General features: G+C 42.6%; 2 protein-coding genes across 3 annotated transcripts in view; both read left to right on the top strand.

The window, feature by feature from the left end:
- The window catches only part of ccdc88c (coiled-coil domain containing 88C), a 35,592-nt gene extending 20,984 nt beyond the window's left edge, over positions 1-14,608 (top strand). Inside the window, 22 exon segments of the mRNA XM_008316630.3 lie at positions 1-86; positions 369-515; positions 605-755; positions 867-1,048; positions 1,352-1,489; positions 1,593-1,877; positions 1,983-2,780; positions 3,147-3,274; positions 3,364-3,505; positions 3,641-3,787; positions 3,880-4,041; positions 4,125-4,402; positions 5,252-5,395; positions 5,467-5,653; positions 6,044-6,189; positions 6,750-6,839; positions 7,257-7,540; positions 8,950-9,039; positions 9,166-9,270; positions 9,354-9,491; positions 10,032-10,270; positions 10,802-14,608. The exon segment at positions 1-86 is cut by the window's left edge and continues 39 nt beyond it. Of these exon segments, the coding sequence (XP_008314852.1) occupies positions 1-86; positions 369-515; positions 605-755; positions 867-1,048; positions 1,352-1,489; positions 1,593-1,877; positions 1,983-2,780; positions 3,147-3,274; positions 3,364-3,505; positions 3,641-3,787; positions 3,880-4,041; positions 4,125-4,402; positions 5,252-5,395; positions 5,467-5,653; positions 6,044-6,189; positions 6,750-6,839; positions 7,257-7,540; positions 8,950-9,039; positions 9,166-9,270; positions 9,354-9,491; positions 10,032-10,270; positions 10,802-11,578 (4,844 nt within the window). The 3' untranslated portion in view covers positions 11,579-14,608.
- Positions 14,609-16,150: 1,542 nt separating this feature from the next.
- The window catches only part of gpr68 (G protein-coupled receptor 68), an 11,935-nt gene continuing 8,489 nt past the window's right edge, over positions 16,151-19,596 (top strand). Inside the window, exon 1 of one of the 2 annotated variants that reach the window (XM_008316619.3) lies at positions 16,151-16,284. The gene's annotated coding sequence lies outside the window, so the exon portion shown is untranslated. The other variant, XM_008316609.3, reaches the window with a different exon arrangement.

Genomic DNA, 19,596 nt, shown 5'->3' with positions numbered 1-19,596 from the left:
CGTCCAGAGTCGACAAACTGGAGACTGAACTGAGCAGATGTAAAGAAAAACTCAATGACGTTCACTTCTACAAGACCAGAGCTGAGGTACGCAGTCAACAGTACACTCACAAACCAAACAGTACTATGGTACAGGTACTTTATGTAGTCACTATCATTATTTCACTGTGAGTTATTACAAACCCAGCCCCTGTCTCTCTTAATCTAGTCAAAAAATACTGTTTAAAATACACTAATACCTTATTGTTATTCAACATCCAATCACTTAATTTTCTTTTTTTTTTTTTTTTGCCTGTTGAAGAAGTCAAACTGAAGCCCTGAATTGACAGTACCAATTATGGCCTGTTGTTGTGTGTGTGGTTGTACCAGGAGCTTCGTGAGGACAACGTGACTCTAATGGAGACAAAGATGCTGCTGGAGGAACAGCTTTCAGCCTCCCGGGGTCGTTTTGAAAAACTCCACACACTGGAGAAGGACAACCTGTTACTGCGTGCAAAAATACATGACCTAGAAATGGTAACATGATGTACCCACTCTCTGATCTGTCGTCTGGCTTTTATACTGCATGTTTAGTTCACAAACATTTCTGGAACTGTGTTGAAAAGGAGAGGGAAAATGAGCGTCAGCGGCTGGAGGAGCTGCTAGAGGAGAACATGCTGCTGGAGATCGGACACAAACAGAGCATGAATGAGTCGGCTCACCTGGGCTGGGAGCTGGAGCAGCTCACCAAGAACCATGACAACTCCAGCCCAGAGAGTATGGCTCCAGTTTTCTCTGCCTTTCTTTTCCTTTTTGTGCGCCTCAATTTCAGGTCTGAATTTCTAGAACCGTTTTTGTCCATAACAAATGCTTTGCTCTCCGCTGCAGCACGCAAGTCCTTGGTGCACGAGCTGAACGAGTGCGTCTCCAGTCGGGTGTTGAAGCTGGAGAAGGAAAACAGGGAGCTGCAGACGTCCATCGAGAGACTGAAGGACGACAACCACAACATGCAGGAGAAGCAGCTCCACATGCAGGAGCTGGACCGAGAGAACCAGAGCCTCAGCAAGAAGGTGGGACCATACGTCACTTGACTTCTCCATATGTTTTTACCACCTTTTCATATATGAGAAAAAGAAGAAGAAGAGGAGTTCTTACTAAAAAAAAAATTAAATCAAGTGATTTGCCTAAATGTTTTTGCCTGTTTTTTGGCAAATGCATATTCAGCAGCTAAGTCCATTTATGTAAAAAAAATAAAATAAATAAAAAGAGCTCTGGAAAAATTTTTAACAAGTAGATTTTTTAAAAAGTTTTATTTTAAATTAAAATAATATACACAAAGAAATAACTCTGTATAACGTATTGATTTTCATTAGTTGGAGCACCTCCAAGGCTTGCTGGATCAGGAGAGATTAACCAATCAGGACATGGAATCTCTAGGAGAGGAAATACTGAAAGAAAAACAGAGTCTGGAGAGGGAGCTACACGCTCTGAGGGTGGAGAAGGATCGACAGGTAACTAACGCACATTCCTCTTTTCTCACCTTCTTCGCTGATTCTCACCTGCTTGTTTGACGGGTCCTCACCGCTTTGTATTCTTTCGCTCTCATCCAATCAGATCTCAGAGTTGGAGAGCGAGAGGCAGCATCTGTCCGATGCTGTAGCATCCCTTCAGGAGCGTGCTCAGTCCAACAGTGAGGCCAGGGTCTGTGAGGTGGAGGCTGAAAACAGTTTGTTACAGCAGAACATCACTGACATCAGCTCCCGAGTGGCCAGTTTGGAATCTCAACTCAGAGTGGTTACAGAGGAGGCCGAGAAGCTGAGGGAGAAATCTGTTCACTGTGAGGAGTTGGAGAGAGATGTGATGAAGCTGGAACGCAGCAGAGACACCATGAAGAGAGAAGTAATCACTTCATTTGTCTTCGACGTTTCGATCAGATCATCTGGAGGCTAAAATAAAATCAGCTGTTTCAAATCAAATGTTTCCCAAACCCTGTTTTACTTCCAGGTCGAGTCTTTGCGAGTCTGCAGTGAGCGATCAGAGACTTTGGAGAAGCAGGTCTCCTCCCTGGAGCAGGAGCTGCACCGGCTGAAGAGAGAGGCAGAAGAAGGCCAGCAGAAGCTGCAGCAGTTTGGAAAACATGAAGCGGAGAACGGACTGCTGTCGAAGGAGAACCTCGACCTTCGATGCTCGCTGGAAAACCTGCGCGCCTCATCAACACGCCTGGCCAGCCTACAGGAGGAGCACAAGGAGGCGCAGACAGAGAAGCAGGAGCTGAGGAAAAAGCTTGAGGATGTCAGAGAGGAGGCGCAGACAGAGCGAAAGAGGGCGGAAAGGCTGGAGCTGAACATAGCAACTCTGAACCAGGAGAAACACCGTTTGGAGGAGGAGGTACAAAAGAGTAAAGAAGAAAGGGAAGACTTGGTGAGAGAGATGAAGGACGCACACAGAAGTGAGGAAGAATGGAGGAGGCAAGTAGAGGAGCTAAAGGAGGAGCGGAAAAGAAGGGTTGAAGGGGACAAGGAGAGAAGGAAACTCCAAATGGACCTAGAACAGACTGAGAAAGGAAGGAAGAACCTTGAAAAGTTGAGTTTGAAAATCAAAACCACTCTAGAGGCAAAGGAAACGGAACTGGAGGAGAAGATCATGCGACTGGCTACAGTGGAGAAGAAGGAGGCGTCGCTGAGCAAGGAGGTGGAGAGGCTGCAAGACACTGCAGTCAAGGCCAAAGAGCTGGAGCGGGAGAACAAGGAACTGCAAAAACAGGCGACCATTGACAAGAGAACGCTGGCTACTCTGAGAGAGGTGAAAAAAAAAAACTCACCGAAAACTTATTTAAAAAATTATTATTTTACTTTTTATATTAAGAGTTGTTACTGTATCAGAATATATGTTTTTTACTCATTGTGATGGAACATAATTTAATTTAAGCTCTCAGTTGTGCCACATCCTCAGATTTGAGATTTTTGGTCCCCAAATCTTCCGTCTGCTGAGCCATGCTGCTCATTCAGGCTCATGTTTCATTTCATATCGTTTTAGAAAAACACATCTGACTTCTCTTTCTACAGAAATTAAAGAAACATTTTGGATTTACTTCAGCCTGTCAAAAATCCAAAAATGAATATAGTTAGATACAGACTAAAAGCTGTTGTGTTACGTGTGTGTGTGCAGGAGCTGGTGTCGGAGAAGCTGAATGTGCAGCAGCAGAGCGTTGATTTGGACAGACTCAGTGAAGAACTGGAGAAGATTGGACTGAACCGAGAAAAACTTCTGCAGCAAGAACACACGCTCGACGACAGGTTTCTGTCTGAGTCTTCTTTCTGCCGTTGTTACCCAGCTGATATTATGTTTAATGTATGTTTAATTGCTTTCTCCGTGTGTTCATCAGCAGGTACAGGCAACTAGAGTCTCGACTGGAGGAAACTGTCCAGAAGACCATGAAGGTGAAGGAAGAGAAAATCTCCAGTCTGGAAAAGAAGCTCCTGGAGAGCAGCTCGGCTAATGCAGCCCTCCGTGCTGAGCTGGCCACCGTAAGAACCAGTTGAACTCACTATGGTTGCCATCGTTGTAACAGAAGAGTTGATGTGATCAGTGGGTTAAGGATGAGCTGTGAAAGTGTGTGTATATTTGTGTGCATTCTAATATTTGTGTTTTTGTGTCTCAAGGCTCACAGGACCGTGTCTGCCCTGAGTCAAAAACAAGAGATGACCAGAAACACCTCAAACTCCACTGCAGCTGCTGACCAGGGTCAGGGCTCAGCCACCACTGAGCTTCTAAGGATCAAAGATCATCTTATTGATGTGGAAAAAAGTGTAGGTTTTTGTTATATTTATTAGTAATACATATTAAAAAGATTACCGGCACGACAATTTGTTTTTAATTGTTTTGTTTCACTTTTTTCCAGAATGCCTCGTTCCAGACAGAAACCAATCTGTTGAAGGAGCAGCTTAAACAGCTGGAGAACCAGAACACTAATCTAAACAACCAGATGGTGGCACTCCAGAGACACACTACCACGCTGCAGGAACAGAATTCAGGCTTACACACACAAACGGCAAAGCTTCAGGTTCAAACTTTGACAGATTTAAAAACCGTTAGTTATAGAAACGCCGTCATCGTACGACACAAACATCACGTTTGTCTTCTCAGGTCGAGAACTCCACAATCTCCTCCCAGAGTGCATCTCTCATGGCCCAGAATGCTGTGCTTCAGGGCCAGGTCACCGCTTTGGAGACGGAGGCGGAGTCGTGGCAGCGACAGCGTGATGAGGCTTGGCGTGGACGTGAAAATGTCCTCAGTGACCACGAGCGCCTGCTGAGCGTCCACGAAAGGCAAGCGCAGGAGTACGAGCAGCTGATCAGTCAGCACGCCGCGGTCAAAACCAAGCAGAAGACTCTGGAAAATGAACACCGCACACTGCACAATAAGTAAGTGAGGAACACACGCTGCACTCCCACTACAGCTGATGTATGGTTGAAGTCGCCCTGAGGAGGATGTTGCTTGTTTAAAAAGTCAATCCAAAAAGCAAGAAGGCTTAATGTTTTTGGTTGAATATTTAAATTTCTAGATATTTTTTATGCTTTATTTTAAGAGCTTCAAGTCGGGGCTCTGTGTGTAACATTCACTTTGACCTTTCAGAAATGCTTTTTCATAAGTTGATTCTTAACCATAGACCTGCGGCCCAAACTGGGCCTACCAGCGCCACCTGGAGGCCCGCAATTCTTTTTAGTTTTGCACCTTTTGGCCACCGGACAGCATATGTTATCAACTGAAGACACCAGTGGTGTATTATTACAATGTAGCTTTTGACCACATGGTGGCAGTAATGCATCAATCAGTTCTTATAAAAAGCTCCAATACCCAGTGAAGAAGACCTGTGGAGTTACAATCCTGTCTTCATCACATCTAATATTTAATGGGCGCCGGGCCACAGGAACCCCAGTACTGCACTATACCCTGAACTATACTACTGTACAGTACTGCACTATACCCTGAACTATACCCTGAACTCTACTACTGTATATATACTGCAGTACTGGAGTTTCTTAACTGGACACATCAACAGTTAGTTCTATGGCTCAGTACTCAGGTCAGGTTGTTGTAGCGCGGTGATTATTTTAACCTTTATATTTTTTTCCATACAAACATTATTGTGAAAGTATTTTTTTGAAGTTAATGTTGTTGATTGTGACAGTTGTGGGAGGTGGAACCAGGTGAGTTCATGTGTCCTCTTCTACCATGTGGTAACACTCTACTCTGTCTCCTCCTCTGTGCAGGTACTGTGTGCTGTTGCAACAGAAGGAGAAGTGGGAGGAGCGTGAAGGGTGTGGTCAGAAAGACAAGGAGAACCTGAACCAGGAGATCCAAAAGAACCGCCTGCTGCAGCAGGAGAATCTGCAGCTAAAAACTGAAGTGGACAGGTGTGGTATTACAACAACTGTCCCCTCGGGTTTGGTGACTTTTCCGTTGACTCCTTCTTGTCCCCCCACAGACTGACACAGACCCACTCACAGCACTCGGAGAAGAATGAGGCACTTCAGCAGCGCATGAATGAACTGAAGAGCTCACTGGGCTCGGCCCAACTGGAAGCGAGCCGATGGATGGCACGCTACGATTCTCTGATGGAACAGCACCAAGGCCTGGATATCACCATGACTAAACTAGACAACCACTGTGAGGTGAACCAACTAAACCAACACTGGTTTGACCTTCATACTGTGAAGTTCAGACTGTTTTCACCTTTTGAAGAAGGGCTGCGGTCCAGTACTAGGCCATGGATTGGGTTGTCCTAAACAATATTAATCAGTCTACAGTCACTCACAATTCATTTGACAGTTGCGTCAGTCAGATTGTCAATCAAACTTACTGCCCTGCCTTGTGGTCAGACAATGACGATTAATAAATTATATAGGAACTTTATTTTGTTCTGTTATGCCCTCGACCTCCTCTCTCTCTCTCTCTCACACACACACACACACACACACACACACACACACACACACTGCCCCTCTGTGTTTATGAGTATTTATTGGTCTTATGTATTTCTCTCTCTCTCTTTCCTTACTTAGTTGCTGAGTCGACTGAAAGGTAACCTGGAAGAGGAGAACCATCACCTCCTGAGTCAGATCAATCTGCTGAGTCAGCAGAACCACACTCTGCTGGAGAGGAGCATGGAGAGCAAAGAGCTGTATCACCAGGAACAGAAGCTATACATGTACAGTCCCTGTGCAGAACACACACACACACACACACACACACACACACTGCATTTGCTGGATGCCTAATATCAATCAAGGGGGTAAAAGAAAATGCGTCACAACAGAAAAACCCCTCACACAAGATAGAATTGAAAGGCTGTCATTTTTTTCCCTCCGTGACGATGGACAAATGGAACATTCCAAGCAAATGTCATTGCAATTTGACATTTAATGTGTTAATATTCTGAACAAATGCCATAGTTTACATAGCAGAGCATTTGCAGTTTCACACAACCTCCAGCTCTAGTATGAACAGAGACAAATATTTTCCTATTATTTAAAAAAAAATCAGGAAAGTAATAGGTAAAAAGAGTTCTTCTTTAGACTTTTTCTGCTAGGTTTAAACTTTGGGTCCATATCCTGTCTGAAGTCTGGTGGGGTGTGCTTTTTAAAATATATTCTCTTTGAGTAAAAACAACTCAAACATACACATAATAGTCTTTATGTTTAATGAAAAAATGTGATATCATTTACACTGTTTCCTGTTCTCCTTCTGTTCACGCCCCTCATTAAACAGTGACAAGCTGAATTCCCTGCGTCGTCAAAAAGAAAAACTGGAGGAGAAGATCATGGACCAGTACAAGTTCTACGACCCCCAACCTAAAAAGTAAAACTCACTCCCATTAAACAAACATCGACAGACATGTAATGAGAACAACGACAGTCCTGTACACTCTACACTGATAACAATGTCAATGAATAAAGTGTTTGTTTTATTGTTCAGATTTTTTTTTACTGTAATAATTTAAAACATTTATACTAAGGATTTATCAGCATTTGCAACATCTGACCACTAGAGTGTCAGAAATTCTACTTTTATCTTCTTTATTCATACATATTTTTAGAAGAAAATAACTGTAAATCTTAACTTTATATGTTGATTAACTTCAAAAAAGTAACTTTAAAAAAATCATCCAGCTTTTGCTCTGCTTCTGCAATACATTTCTTTTGTCACCATTTAAAACAAATGTTGTCGTATTAGCAGGTAAGAGTTCTGTTGTTCACGTGTTGTCTCTGTCGTCAGGAGAAGTCAGTGGTCTGGAGCCAAAGCTTTGGCCAAACTGATTAAACCCCGAAAAGAGAGCAGCAGAGAGAGAGGAGGAGAGAGGGAACGAGCAAAGAGCGCTCCTGACATCCCTCTCCCTGCTCCCCCTCCGCTCCTCCCTCCTGAGACACCACCACCTCTGCCTCAACGGACAGAAAGTGACCTGCAGAACGGTGGCCATGATCATGGGAACTACAGCAACATCACCCACAGCCCCAGCCTGGGACCCCTCAGTCCAGCAGGCGTGACCCCCATCAGCAGAGGTAAACACGATGGGAGCACACATTTGGTCTCTGGTACTGTAGTATTTTGTGTACTGGTTCCACAAAACACAAAACCATGAACATTGAAATTCCTTTTTAACTTACTACAAACTTTACAGTCGTTCTGTCCTTGTAGCAGCTGGGTGGGGATGTGATGCATGTGTTTGAATTTTCTCCCTCGTTTATTAGTATTCTACACACCTTGGGTTCTAATGGGTTCTTTACTTGCATGATTTCTTTTTTTTTTAATTTTCTTGTGATGACTTACTGATCATTTCCATTATTAACTTACATTTCTCAAAACCTCTGTCTCCCCTTTCTCTCGCTTAGCTCCTCCCATCTCAAAACGCTTCAAATATTTCCGCAGCAAAAGTCAAGAAAAGCTTCTCCCCCCTCCAGCCTCCCGAACTTCTTCCTCCCCTGCTTCCTCCTCCTCTCGACTCTCACTTTCTCTCAACAGACGGCTGCGTTTCTGGTCTTCCACTGACATCACAACTGACATCCCCGGCAGCCCGACAGCCCCAGCCAACGAAGTGTTCTAATGTTTTCTTCTTCCTCCTCCTCCTCCTCCTCATCATCATTCTAAGCATCACACCATAGTTGTCACTGTCACTACACTCCATTCATCTGAATGTTGGACGTCACTATTTCACAAACCTGAACACTAACATGTAGACACTGCACACTCACCTGCACAGGCATGAGGCTTTTGAGAGTCAGCCAGTGTGACTAGTACTCCGTGTGTGTGAGTACGAGTGTGTGTGTGTGTGCGTGTGTGTCTGGGTTTGTGCTTTTATGTTGCTCTCGTCTGCGCACACACACGCTGGTGTTCCTTTTACAGCACTCGTATGTTATGAATTAATGCAAATGTGCAGCCTGTTTGGATTTTCACATTAACAGTCCTCAGTGGTTTCATCACATGCTGTATGTACATTATTGTAATGATCCCAACCAGGAGGTTTTTTGCTGCTGACGGTTGCATTTTGAAACACTTCTGCTCTGGTTCTCCACGTGCTGTTGATGTCCTCCACACTCTGTCTGTGTTTGTATTTTTACCTGTGATCGCAAGGAGGTTTTTAGGTAAATAATTTTCACCACAATTAGTTAAATTTAGTTAACAACCACAATTCAGTCTTATACTATTTTTATATATATATATATATATATATATATATATAGTGTATGTGTGTATATATATGTGTGTATATATATATATAATAGTAATATAATATAAAAGTAAAGGTATTTCAACATTAAAATTACCAGTGTCCTAATTCAAAATCGTTTGCTCCTCTGTTCTCTGCCCATCTTGTCCCAGCGTTGTGCTTCCTGTGCTTGCATAGCATATAGTCCAGTAGCAACTGGCATTTTCTAACCTTTTTTTTGGCATTTTTCTTCATTCCACTCAGGGTTTTCTGACAGGAACCATGGCATTTATCGTAGCAGTACTCCAGGAAGCAGTAGTGAAAATGTAAACGGGGAAGAAGGACATGGACACGGTAAACATCAAACTCAAATTTTAGTCTTTGCACACAAAAGTGTTTAAATTAAATTAATATGATTTTTCAGTGTTGCCATTTGTTTTCCTTCTCCACTAGTCTCAATTTGAATGTATTTTTTTGCAGGTCAAACCCATAAAACTCTTAGCTCCACCCCAAGCCATCAGCCATCTTTACTGAGCCACACTAACAGTTCCAGCTCCAGGATGGGACAAGGTCACAGACCCAGAGGTACGTAGTCTGTAGTGCAGTACGTAGATCCACTGTGGAGGAACCAGTGCCTGATGTTATACTGATGGTGCATAAATCTGTAGGTCTGCTGTATGACGAGGACTCTGGCCTCAACACCTCTGACTCAGTTTTCGGTCATCATGGCACCAAGGTCGGTCGACCCGGGATGGCAGACTACAGCCATAACACGTCCAGTTCTAACTCACCTGTCAACTGCAGAGGTAGGGTCCACACGCAGCAGGGTTTGGTACTGCATCCAGTGAACGACAAACATAAACATAAATATGTACAGTATAACAACAGATTTAAAAATAAAAACTAGAATGCAGCGTGACATACAGTAATACCCAGAATTATTTTTTTAACAACTGACCAGACTTTCATAGGGGAAGTACAGTAATACAAAATACAAAATAAATATGTACAGTATAACAACAGATTTAAAAAAAAAAAACTAGAAACAAAATAAAAAATAAAATACAATCCCCTCTGGAACCTTAAAGTTGTTTACAAATGACTATACATAAAGGTCCAGTTTAATAATGCTGGCCAGAAAAAGGCATTCTACTTAATAAAAGGTTTTTTGGTATTTTTCAATATTGAAAAAAGTCCTCAGAGGCCACTGGTTTCTATGAACTCAACCGTAGGTCAATAGAAGGATTGTCTTTACTAACAGTTATTATTAGTCACAGAGTTGTTCCAGCATTAGCCTGTAGGTGTCTCCACACGCAGCCCCTCGCTGACTCTTCTGTGTGTTTTAGACTCATTTGACGGTCAGGGTCGAACCACCAGCCTGTCCAGTGATGATGTCATGGGTGTCTGCCGGTCGCAGCAGACCCTGTCACGCAGCTCCACTCTGCCCTATGATCACAAACCACAGCGGGCACAACCCCAGCGTGGGGGCGGGGCCAAGGCAAGGACCCGTCCAGCTTCACCTGGTAGTGAGATGGTGACTCTGGAAGAGTTTCTACAAGAAAGCAACTTGAAGTCCCCTCCAATGGTTAGACCTGTGTGTGTGGGTGGGTGTGTGTGTGTGTGTGTGTGTGTGTCATGGAAGCGTTTGTTGTTATTCATTTACTCATTTCTAGATGTGTAAAAATGAAAGGGGATTTTTGTCACTGATGCACAGCCTCTGCCTTTAACCTCACCTTAGTGAGCAGGGGGGGGCAGTGTGTGGGCAGGGTGCCGTGCTGAGTGCACCTCTGTGGTGGATTCGAACCTGCAGTCTTCTGGACATAAGTCTGCTTCCTTAACTACCCTGCTGTTACTGCCCCATGCAATGGATTGAGTAAACATCATGTACCATACTGGAGTATCACGTACTCAAGTACACAAACTAATAATAGTGATGATAATGTGCAGAGACGGTTCAACAGAAGGGTTGAATAAATGTCAAAAATAATAGCTTACTTTGATAAAATTGATTTTCTCTTTGGCTCTTTTGGTAATCCTCACCCTGAGTCTGAATTCTTCTCTTTAGAATTTATTTTCTCAAAAGAAATGTCAGCTTCCTCTCTCTTTCCTCTTTCAGGTCTCCACAGGAAGCAGAGAAGACCTAATGACTGACTATTTCATCAGAAGCCCCGCCCCCTCAGCGCTCACTAACAGGGATCAGGTGACTCCCACCAGCTACGTCACGCCCACCTTACAGACATCCAACCAGCGGCCCGGCCAGAGTGTGAAGCCTTCACCTCGTCAACCTGTGGGCCAGGCTCCGTCCTCGGGTCAGAGAGGCAGCCAATCACTGAGCCGGGCCTTTAGCCTGGCCTCGGCTGATTTGCTGCGCTCCAGTGGACCTGACAGTTTCTGTGGCAGTGACGCTTCTGCCGGCCAATCAAAGGTGGTGCTTCGAAGGAAAAGAGGAGGTGGAGCCGGCGCTAGAGAGAGGCCGCTGTCGGCCCGTTTGGCCGGTCCGAACACTCAGCTCGGTGACGACAGCTTCCTACACCAAACCACGCACCACTCGTCCTCTCTCAACTTACCTTCGGACCGACACACGGATCGAGATCGGGAGAGAGGCCGAGCTCCCGTATCACAGAACGGACCGTCCTCCTCCTTTTCCTCGTACCATCACCGTGGAGAAGTGGCCATGGTGACCCCAGTCAGGGCTGTGTCCGCTGCACAGACCAGTGAATCCCCTGACCACGGGGAGACGTCTACGGACGCACAGTTGGGAGAACCTGTCCACGCAAGTAAAGAAAGTGACAGAGCGAGATCCAGTTCTGTTGAACGCCAGAAAAGCACACCAGCATCCCCCGACCCCAACAATGACCCCCAGACAGTGTGGTATGAGTATGGATGTGTCTAAAGAGACGGTGTGGTCTGAACTCTGGTCTTTGTGCTGAGGAAAAAATGATGAAGAAGAAACTACAGAATTCTTAGGGATGTGACTTGATCCCATTTCTGGTCTTGTCAGTTTGAAGGACTTCAGTTTGGGTTCATGATCAAGTCAGTCCAGCTGTTCAAGGACATTCTTCTGGGACAAGTTTTTGTCACAAGCTGAACCTCTGTAGAGGTGGTCCTCACAGGAGTCACAGAACACCTGGGATTTGACACTAAAGCTGACAAGAATGCTGGGATTCTCCAGGATTTTTCCACTGCCATCATGTGACCAAAGGAGCTACGTGGCTGAATGAACGATGAAACATTTTGACCAGAAGATGTGTCTTTTGTCTATTAAATTAAGATAGCTGCTGTAACACTGAGTAACACTTAGATCCCAGGTGTGGACCACAGCTCTTTGTCTGTAACTCAGTCAGTGCTGAGTATAAACTGTCCAACAATGTTTACTGGGCTGTGGGACTGTAGGCCCGTCACAGTGTGACAGACATGATGTCCAGAATGTACCAGACTCTCCTCCTTTTCTGTCCACATCCTCTCCCATGCTGCAAAGACACACTGGAAAACTGGACTGGAGAGGAGAGAGGGAGAGAGGGAGGGGTTGAGCACAGGGAGGTGTAGCAAATGGGGGAGAACAGGATGTAGAAATGAAAAGAGAATGGAGAGGGACGTTGGCACGGACACCGATGAAGGAACCGATGGAGAGACGGAGGGATGGACGTATCAACAACAGAGGTGGAGGCCAAACTCCCAGTAAAATTATAGCCTTCCTTTCTCCATCTTTAGATTCAGTCCCAGCATGCAACACTCTGACACTTTACTGGAAACAATGATGTGGCTACGTTAGTTTAAAAACACACACAAATACTGTATATAAAATATGTAGAGAGACAGCGTCCCGGAGGAGACTGGGAGACACACACACACACACACTGCTGGGAGAACCACTGATAAACTGCTGCACAATAGTTTAGTCACTGCACACGGTTGTAGAGGGGCGTGTTGAGACTCGTTGGGAGCCGGTCCTCTGGAGATGTCGAGGCAGTAAATAAACTCCACCAGCGATCGAGAGTTTGATGAGAAACAAAACAAACAAAAAAAAAGACTTTTAGTTTGATGTCAACTATTAACATTGGTCTTTGTCTTATAGCAGATGTCGTAGCCTGGTCTGGATTCATGGACTGTAGCCCATGGTGCCTAATGCACATGCTGTCTACAAGGGCTACACCCCATTTCTGGGTAAAACTATGCTGGAATTTCTTTCGTAGATCAAGACCATACGTGGTGTCCATAGTGGATTCTGGGATACGTTGTTCTGAGACACATTTTTGCTGCAACCGTCTAAATGAGACCCAGTCTGTGTTTGTGTTTACTTGTAGTATTGCACTCTGTGATGATCTGCCCTCAGATGACAGTAATTACCGCAACGACATGAGCTGTTCTGTCGAGAGCCGTGTGTGGGCGAATATGTCAGATTAGGTGTAAAACTTGTTTTATGTGATGCAACACTGCCACCACATGGTCAAAGTTGTATCGTAACTAATCTTCTCATGGAGAACACACCTCTGGTGTCTACAGTTGATAACATATGCAGTCCTGTGGCCCCGGGTGCAGAACTGACAGCTTTTTGTGGCCTTGTAGGTGGTGCTGGCGGCCCAAGTTTGGGCCACGGCCCTATGGTTAAGAATCAGTGATTTAAACAATACTCGTGCCACTCGTGGTCACCGTTGAGCTAAAGAATGTTGGGAATTCTTATTTAATTCATATTTCATTCAGTTTTGGATCATGCTTAGTTTTTTTTAATCAAAAAATTAAAAAACTGAATTTAATGTTTTGAAAACATTTTAAAAGTTTAATAGGATGAAAATCCCACAGTTAAAAAAAAAAAAGAATACTGTAAGTGTCGTACTGTACAACTCTTGGGATCAACCAGCAAACCTTCGTTTGGTTCTAGTGTTTTCCTAACATACTGTGTATGTGTTATATAATGGTGCATATTTTCCATTCCTGCCACTTTCTCAAATCTCAAATTGTAATTTCAAAGCAGACAACAACATCACAAAGTGCCATTTACCTGCTGACAATACCCAGGGTAAAGAGTCACGTTTATCCACAACGTTTCCAGCCATGTTTTTATCCACACAGGTCAAAGAAAGTGCTGCTCCATCACAGTTGTGTGTGTGTGTGTGGTTAAATTAGAGAGGAGGAATGTGTGGAGGTTTCCTTTAATAGATGGAGAGTGATGTAAAAAGGAAAAAAAAAAGATGATTACACTTTGAAACTCTGCTGCTTGTCTTGTTCTTACTTCGTTAGACATTTTTAAACAATTCTGAAGGCGCCACAAGAATGAAGGGAGAGAGAAAGAATGATAAAAGCTCAAGTTAATTTATTTTACCTGCAACATTTGTACATCATGGTCTAACTTTTTTTTTTTACATTTTTGTAAATTTTAAACTGCTTGTTTATACCAAAAGAACTTCTTGTAATTGACTGACGATTCCTGAAACTGTTCGACAGTTGCACAGTTTTCACACCCTAGAGGTTTTTAGTGACGACAGAGAAAGTTTGTGGCTTTCGTTATCAGACGTAGAGGTCTGTCAGCAATCATTACTATGTAAAGATCTGTGTGTGTGTCTGTGTGTGTTTTCCAATGACCCACATGTCATTGTTGCTCACAATATTCGTTGTTGGGTCTGTGGAAGTGTGTCTGTGTATCCGTTTGTTACTCGTCTGTTTTCTTCTCTCTGCACCTGTGTTTAATGTCTACCTGTCATCTTTCTGGGTTTCCCGTTGCAATGTGGCACAGATTTTAGAGAAACTGGAAAAAACGAGCTGTAAGTCCATCACAGCATCACATGGCGGATGTGAAAGCAGAAGGTGAAACGGAGCTTACGTCACAGATGTTTCCATCTGTAACTGGAATAACTGCTAATGTGTGGAAAGAGGCAGATTTTTAGCACAGATGCTTTTTTTTTCTAATAAAATTCTGTTGAACACATTTCCTTGGCTTCAATTCATGTGGCAGCTACAGTTACTGTCTCCTTTCATTAACCTAAAAATCAGTTGTGATGATAGTATGGAATAGTACTGGTATGTTGAGTATAAATGCATGGAGCAGTTGTTGTTTTAAGGAGTAATTACAGCACATGTACTGTAGGGCAGGAATCACCAACTATATTTGTCAGAACACAGAATTTTTCTGGACAGACACCATTTTTTAACACCATTTTATGCGGGCCAGATTGGAAGGGGCAGTGGGCTGAATTTGGCCTGTGGGCCCCCAGTTGATGATCACTGCTCTGAGGAATGACCTGGCATCATTTTGGTAAAGCTGTGTCCAAACAATGCTGAATAAACAATATTGTAATGGTGATTAGGTAAGTTCACAAAGATCCTTCATGTGGTTGACGGTAAGATTCTGGTGTCTGGTGAACGTCGTATGGAGTGAAGGAAAAACAAGCTGTTTATAAAGTAATAGGTGTTTATAAAATGTATAATAGTACTGTAGACCCAAGGTATCTTTGCACCATAGTCCGATATTTAATTTGATTTGAATCATTTTTCTTCTGCTTAATGGTTAACAAGAACGCTTGATGATTCCACATGGAGATAAATATTAAATGAGTTGAATATCTGATGATACAAACGACCTCCACCCTTCATAAACCTCATCCAGCTCTGATTTATCTTGGAGAGTTTGAGGGTTTTGGACCTTGTTCTGGTTGGGACACAGACTCCTGCTGGGTGTGTCCTAATAAATGTGTCTCTGCTACATCAGTCATAAAAAACCTCCACATCCAATTCCAATGTGTTGAAATGAGATCAGAACAGTTCTGATTCCTGGACCCTTATGAGCAGATTACAGTACTGGATTGTCTTCAATTAAGGCCTGAACAAACAGACTTGTGGTGTAACCATTTGTCTAAGTACTAATATAAGAGAATGGCTTAGCTGACCAGAAATATTTATAATGGGAAAAATGTCCAGACTGCTATGGTTGGATGATCCCCACGGGAACCACATTCCACTAGCAATGGTCAGAAAGGCTGGTGTGCGGGATCCTTGAATGTCTAGACACGCCCATGGCCGTTGGACAAGACAAATACTTTTTGAAATATATATATATATATATATATATATATATATGGTATTTCCCAAGTGCTTTAAATTGCATGAGGAATTTATTCACTAACATTTCAGTTTATACTTTATGGGCTTATTTGGGAATGATCAAATGATGTGATGTCAAATGGTGTGTGTGCAATATTGTAAAATTCAATTATGTAGCTGCTAGAGTAGGCAAAGGAAAAAAACAATGACTAAATAGGAGAACACAAAAAGAACATTTTACTTGTCGACAATGAAATAATTGAAAAAGAATATTACTGTAAAATAAATAAATAAATATGATGTAAATGTTTGATAGTTTATCTTTTCAAACAAACGCGAGCTAAAGCATCCTATAAAACCCAACTAGAGAAGGGAGGGGGTGGACTCTGATACTGTGATAAATGTCTGATAATGTCTCATTCTCACCTCCAACGGTATTTGTGTGTATAAGAGAGAGAGAGAGAGAGAGAGAGAGAGTGAGAGTAACAGAGAGGTGGAGACAGAGGGAGGTCGGCTGAATCCAGTCAGTGTGGCGGTAAATACAGAGCTAACCACAGAGCTGCGGTAAGAAGCTCAGTGTGGCGGTAAATACAGAGCTAACGACAGAGCTGCGGTAAGAACTTCTTCTTTTTTCAATGGGCACATTTCCTCATTTTCCGTGTTTATGTGTTATTCGTTGTTGGGCGAACTTTAATTGAGAGCCGTTGTCAGCCTGTTGACAGTTGGCGGTCTAACTAACGGATATGTAAAGTGACATCCTGTTGAATGTGATTGGCTGCGTCGATAATTACGCCATAATGTTATGTTGTCGTCTTAATTTCAGCACACAGAGTAATTTAAAAATAATCCTCACTTTAGTATCAGTGAACTGTAGCTGCTGCTGTTGATTCGATTCAGATGTTGGTTTTGACGTTTCCACCTGTGTGTGGGCTGTGGAGGGAAGAGCTGCAGCTCGTGGACACTTCTTCTTTTTCATCATCATCTTCTTCTTCTTCTCCTTCTTCTTCATCATCATCTTCTTCTCCTTCTCCTTCTTCTCCTTCTTCTTCTTCTTCTTCTTCTCCTTCTTCTTCATCATCATCTTCTTCTCCTTCTTCTCCTCCTCCTTCTTCTTCTTCTCCTTCTTCTTCATCATCATCTTCTTCTCCTTCTTCTCCTCCTCCTTCTTCTTCTTCTCCTTCTTCTTCTTCTCTTTCTTCTTCTTCTTCTTCTTCTTCATCTTCTTCTTCTTCTCCTTCTTCTTCTTCCCCCTCTTCATCATCATCATCATCTTCTCCTTCTTCTTCTTCTTCTTCTTCTCCTTCTTCTTCTTCCCCCTCTTCATCATCATCATCATCTTCTCCTTCTTCTTCTTCTTCTTCTTCTTCACCTTCTTCTTCTTCTTCATCATCATCATCTTCTTCTCCTTCTTCATCATCATCGTCTTCTTCTTCTTCTCCTTCTTCACCTTCTTCTCCTTCTCCTTCTTCTCTCCTGCTGCTGGACATTACAGCTCCATGTAATATTCATGCTGACTGTTCAGGTGTGTGTCACCGCCTGGCAGCCCTGCTGACACAGCGGTACGTGTTAAATCTGCCCTCTGGGTCCTTGTGCACACACACACACACACACACGTTGTCAATCATCTCCAGGGGTCTGGGTCCATGTGGGTCCCTGCATCCAAGTGGTCCAATGGTCATACTACGTCATGCAAAAGTCGCAGAATTTACCTAACCCATAGCTGGAATGTAAGAGTATATTTTCAGTATTCGTTAATCATTAATTCTACAGTCTAATACATCAAACTAAAGTCATTTTAATCGGCCTTGAGACAAATCTTTTGGTAGTTTTGAGTAATTTACAAATATTTAAAAATATGTGTTTTGATGTATTCATTGTGCCAAAAAGTGTATGTATTCATGAAAATACATTTTATTCTAAACAACCTGCCTCTAAATAGCACTTCGCAGTTCAACACAGAGTAGTATAGAATAATATTCATCTACGGCCTGTGGGTTACTTATGGACGTATAACCCCCAATTCTACTACACCAGAGGATGAAAAATGAATGATTAATTTTACTCTTAAAATTTCATTTCTTTTTTTAAGTTGTTTTGTTCATTTATTAATTGTATTGTTGTATTATGCAGTATTTATAGGATTACAAAATAGCGACTTTTTCAAAATGGATGCCATTGATAACTGATGTGGCCTCTTAGGGAATCACTTTGGCAGCAGCTCATTTGTTCATTTGAGTTGGAGACCTGTCTGTCTTAGAGCCCTTTATATGTATTGCAGTTTTAACAGGCCTGAAATTAAACCATTCGGTTGGTGTGGCCTTCAGTGGAAATGAGTTTGACATCCCTGCCTTTCAGGGTCACAGTGTTGATTGCCAGGAGTCAGTCCCAGCAGTCATTAGGTTAGGGCGGGGTACCGCCAGTTCATCCCAGTGCCACATGTGAAGAATAACAACCATTCATATACACAGGCATTCCTTTGGTAAATTTGGAGGGAATAATTAACCTTATCGGTAATCTGCATTTTTTTAGGCTGTGTAAGAACCTGTTGAACACTCCCACACATATGCTGTAAAGCAGTGGACCCCATCACCAGGCAGTGGACCGTGCTTTGGTTCACTCCTCCCTTCAGCACTTGACTTAGTCACTGCTTTTTTAAAAAGTTTTAACTGTATCAACAGTCCACACACCCGAGTTAGCATCAGTAACATCTGAGCTAGCATTATTTTCGTCTGAGCTAGCTAGCTATCTCTATCACAACACCTGTTGTTATGTCTGCCTAATATTGAACCAAAGACTGATTTTCATTTTCATTAGTTTCATTCATTGCAATTAATTGATTATCATTTCAGTTAATGCCACTAGATGGCAGCAGACATCAAATGTCCCAATTTTTCTTTGGAAATTTAATTTAGTTTTAATCTTATCGTAGATTAAATATATATATATGTGTGTACATATTATTTCATATATTTCATATTATTATTTCACCCAAACATTCTACAACGACCAAATACTGAACAGGCCCAGCGGTTAAATTCTGATCCTAGTATTTGCCAAAACATTTGCCCAGCCATGCTTTAGTGTATTGGAGCCTGAAAGATGTATTATTTTGAAAAATTGACAAAATATCTTAAAATAAAGAAAGTAGATTGAAATGCATGGAATCTCTTTCACTTAAAAAAAAAAAAAGTATTAACTGTGGCCTGGGACCAAAGACCACCTGGAGAAAAGCCTCTGTGTTTCTATTGTCAACAGTCTCAGAAGAGGCTGTTGTGTATGAAGCTTTTATCTAAATTAAAATACGCTGAATGCGCTGTCAGTCCTCAGAACCATGTTTACTTTTTATCATATTTACGGCTGCTTTGAGTCTGGACACGTTTACGACAATGATATTCCACTGAACTTACTTACGGAACGTACCGTACTTGGGGACATCAGATAGTGATGGATTAAAATAATGCATTCTCTTCTGCTGTCTGTGCCGGACACATCCTGAAATCATATTTTCAAAATTGTGCTGCCTTTAGTACCGTGAAATACTGTCTTCCATCCAAATCAGAGCAGGTTTAGCCTCTCACAGCTGGACTGGAAGTGGGAACTACTAGAAATCAGTCATGAGGCGGAAATGACCAGGCGTTTTAGAAGGATCCACTCTTACTTCATCTGTAATTTTCCAAAATAAACTAATGTCACTGAAACACCAGTGGCATTAACCAAGAGCTGAACACGAGGACAGAGAAGTGCTGGTGACTTTTTGATCACTCAGTCAGTCCACACATCAATTGTGTAATACGATAATGTCACTTGTTACACTGGTTTAGGTCCCTGGTGGAACATCCTTCAGCCGAGGCAAAATGTCCACAGTATTCGAATATA

The sequence above is a fragment of the Cynoglossus semilaevis genome, chromosome 1 (genome assembly GCF_000523025.1).
Source record: "Cynoglossus semilaevis isolate Cse_v1.0 chromosome 1, Cse_v1.0, whole genome shotgun sequence".
NCBI classification, from domain to species: Eukaryota; Metazoa; Chordata; class Actinopteri; order Pleuronectiformes; family Cynoglossidae; genus Cynoglossus; species Cynoglossus semilaevis.
Note: the sequence above shows the minus strand (reverse complement) of the source record. Positions and strands in the feature narration are given on the sequence as shown.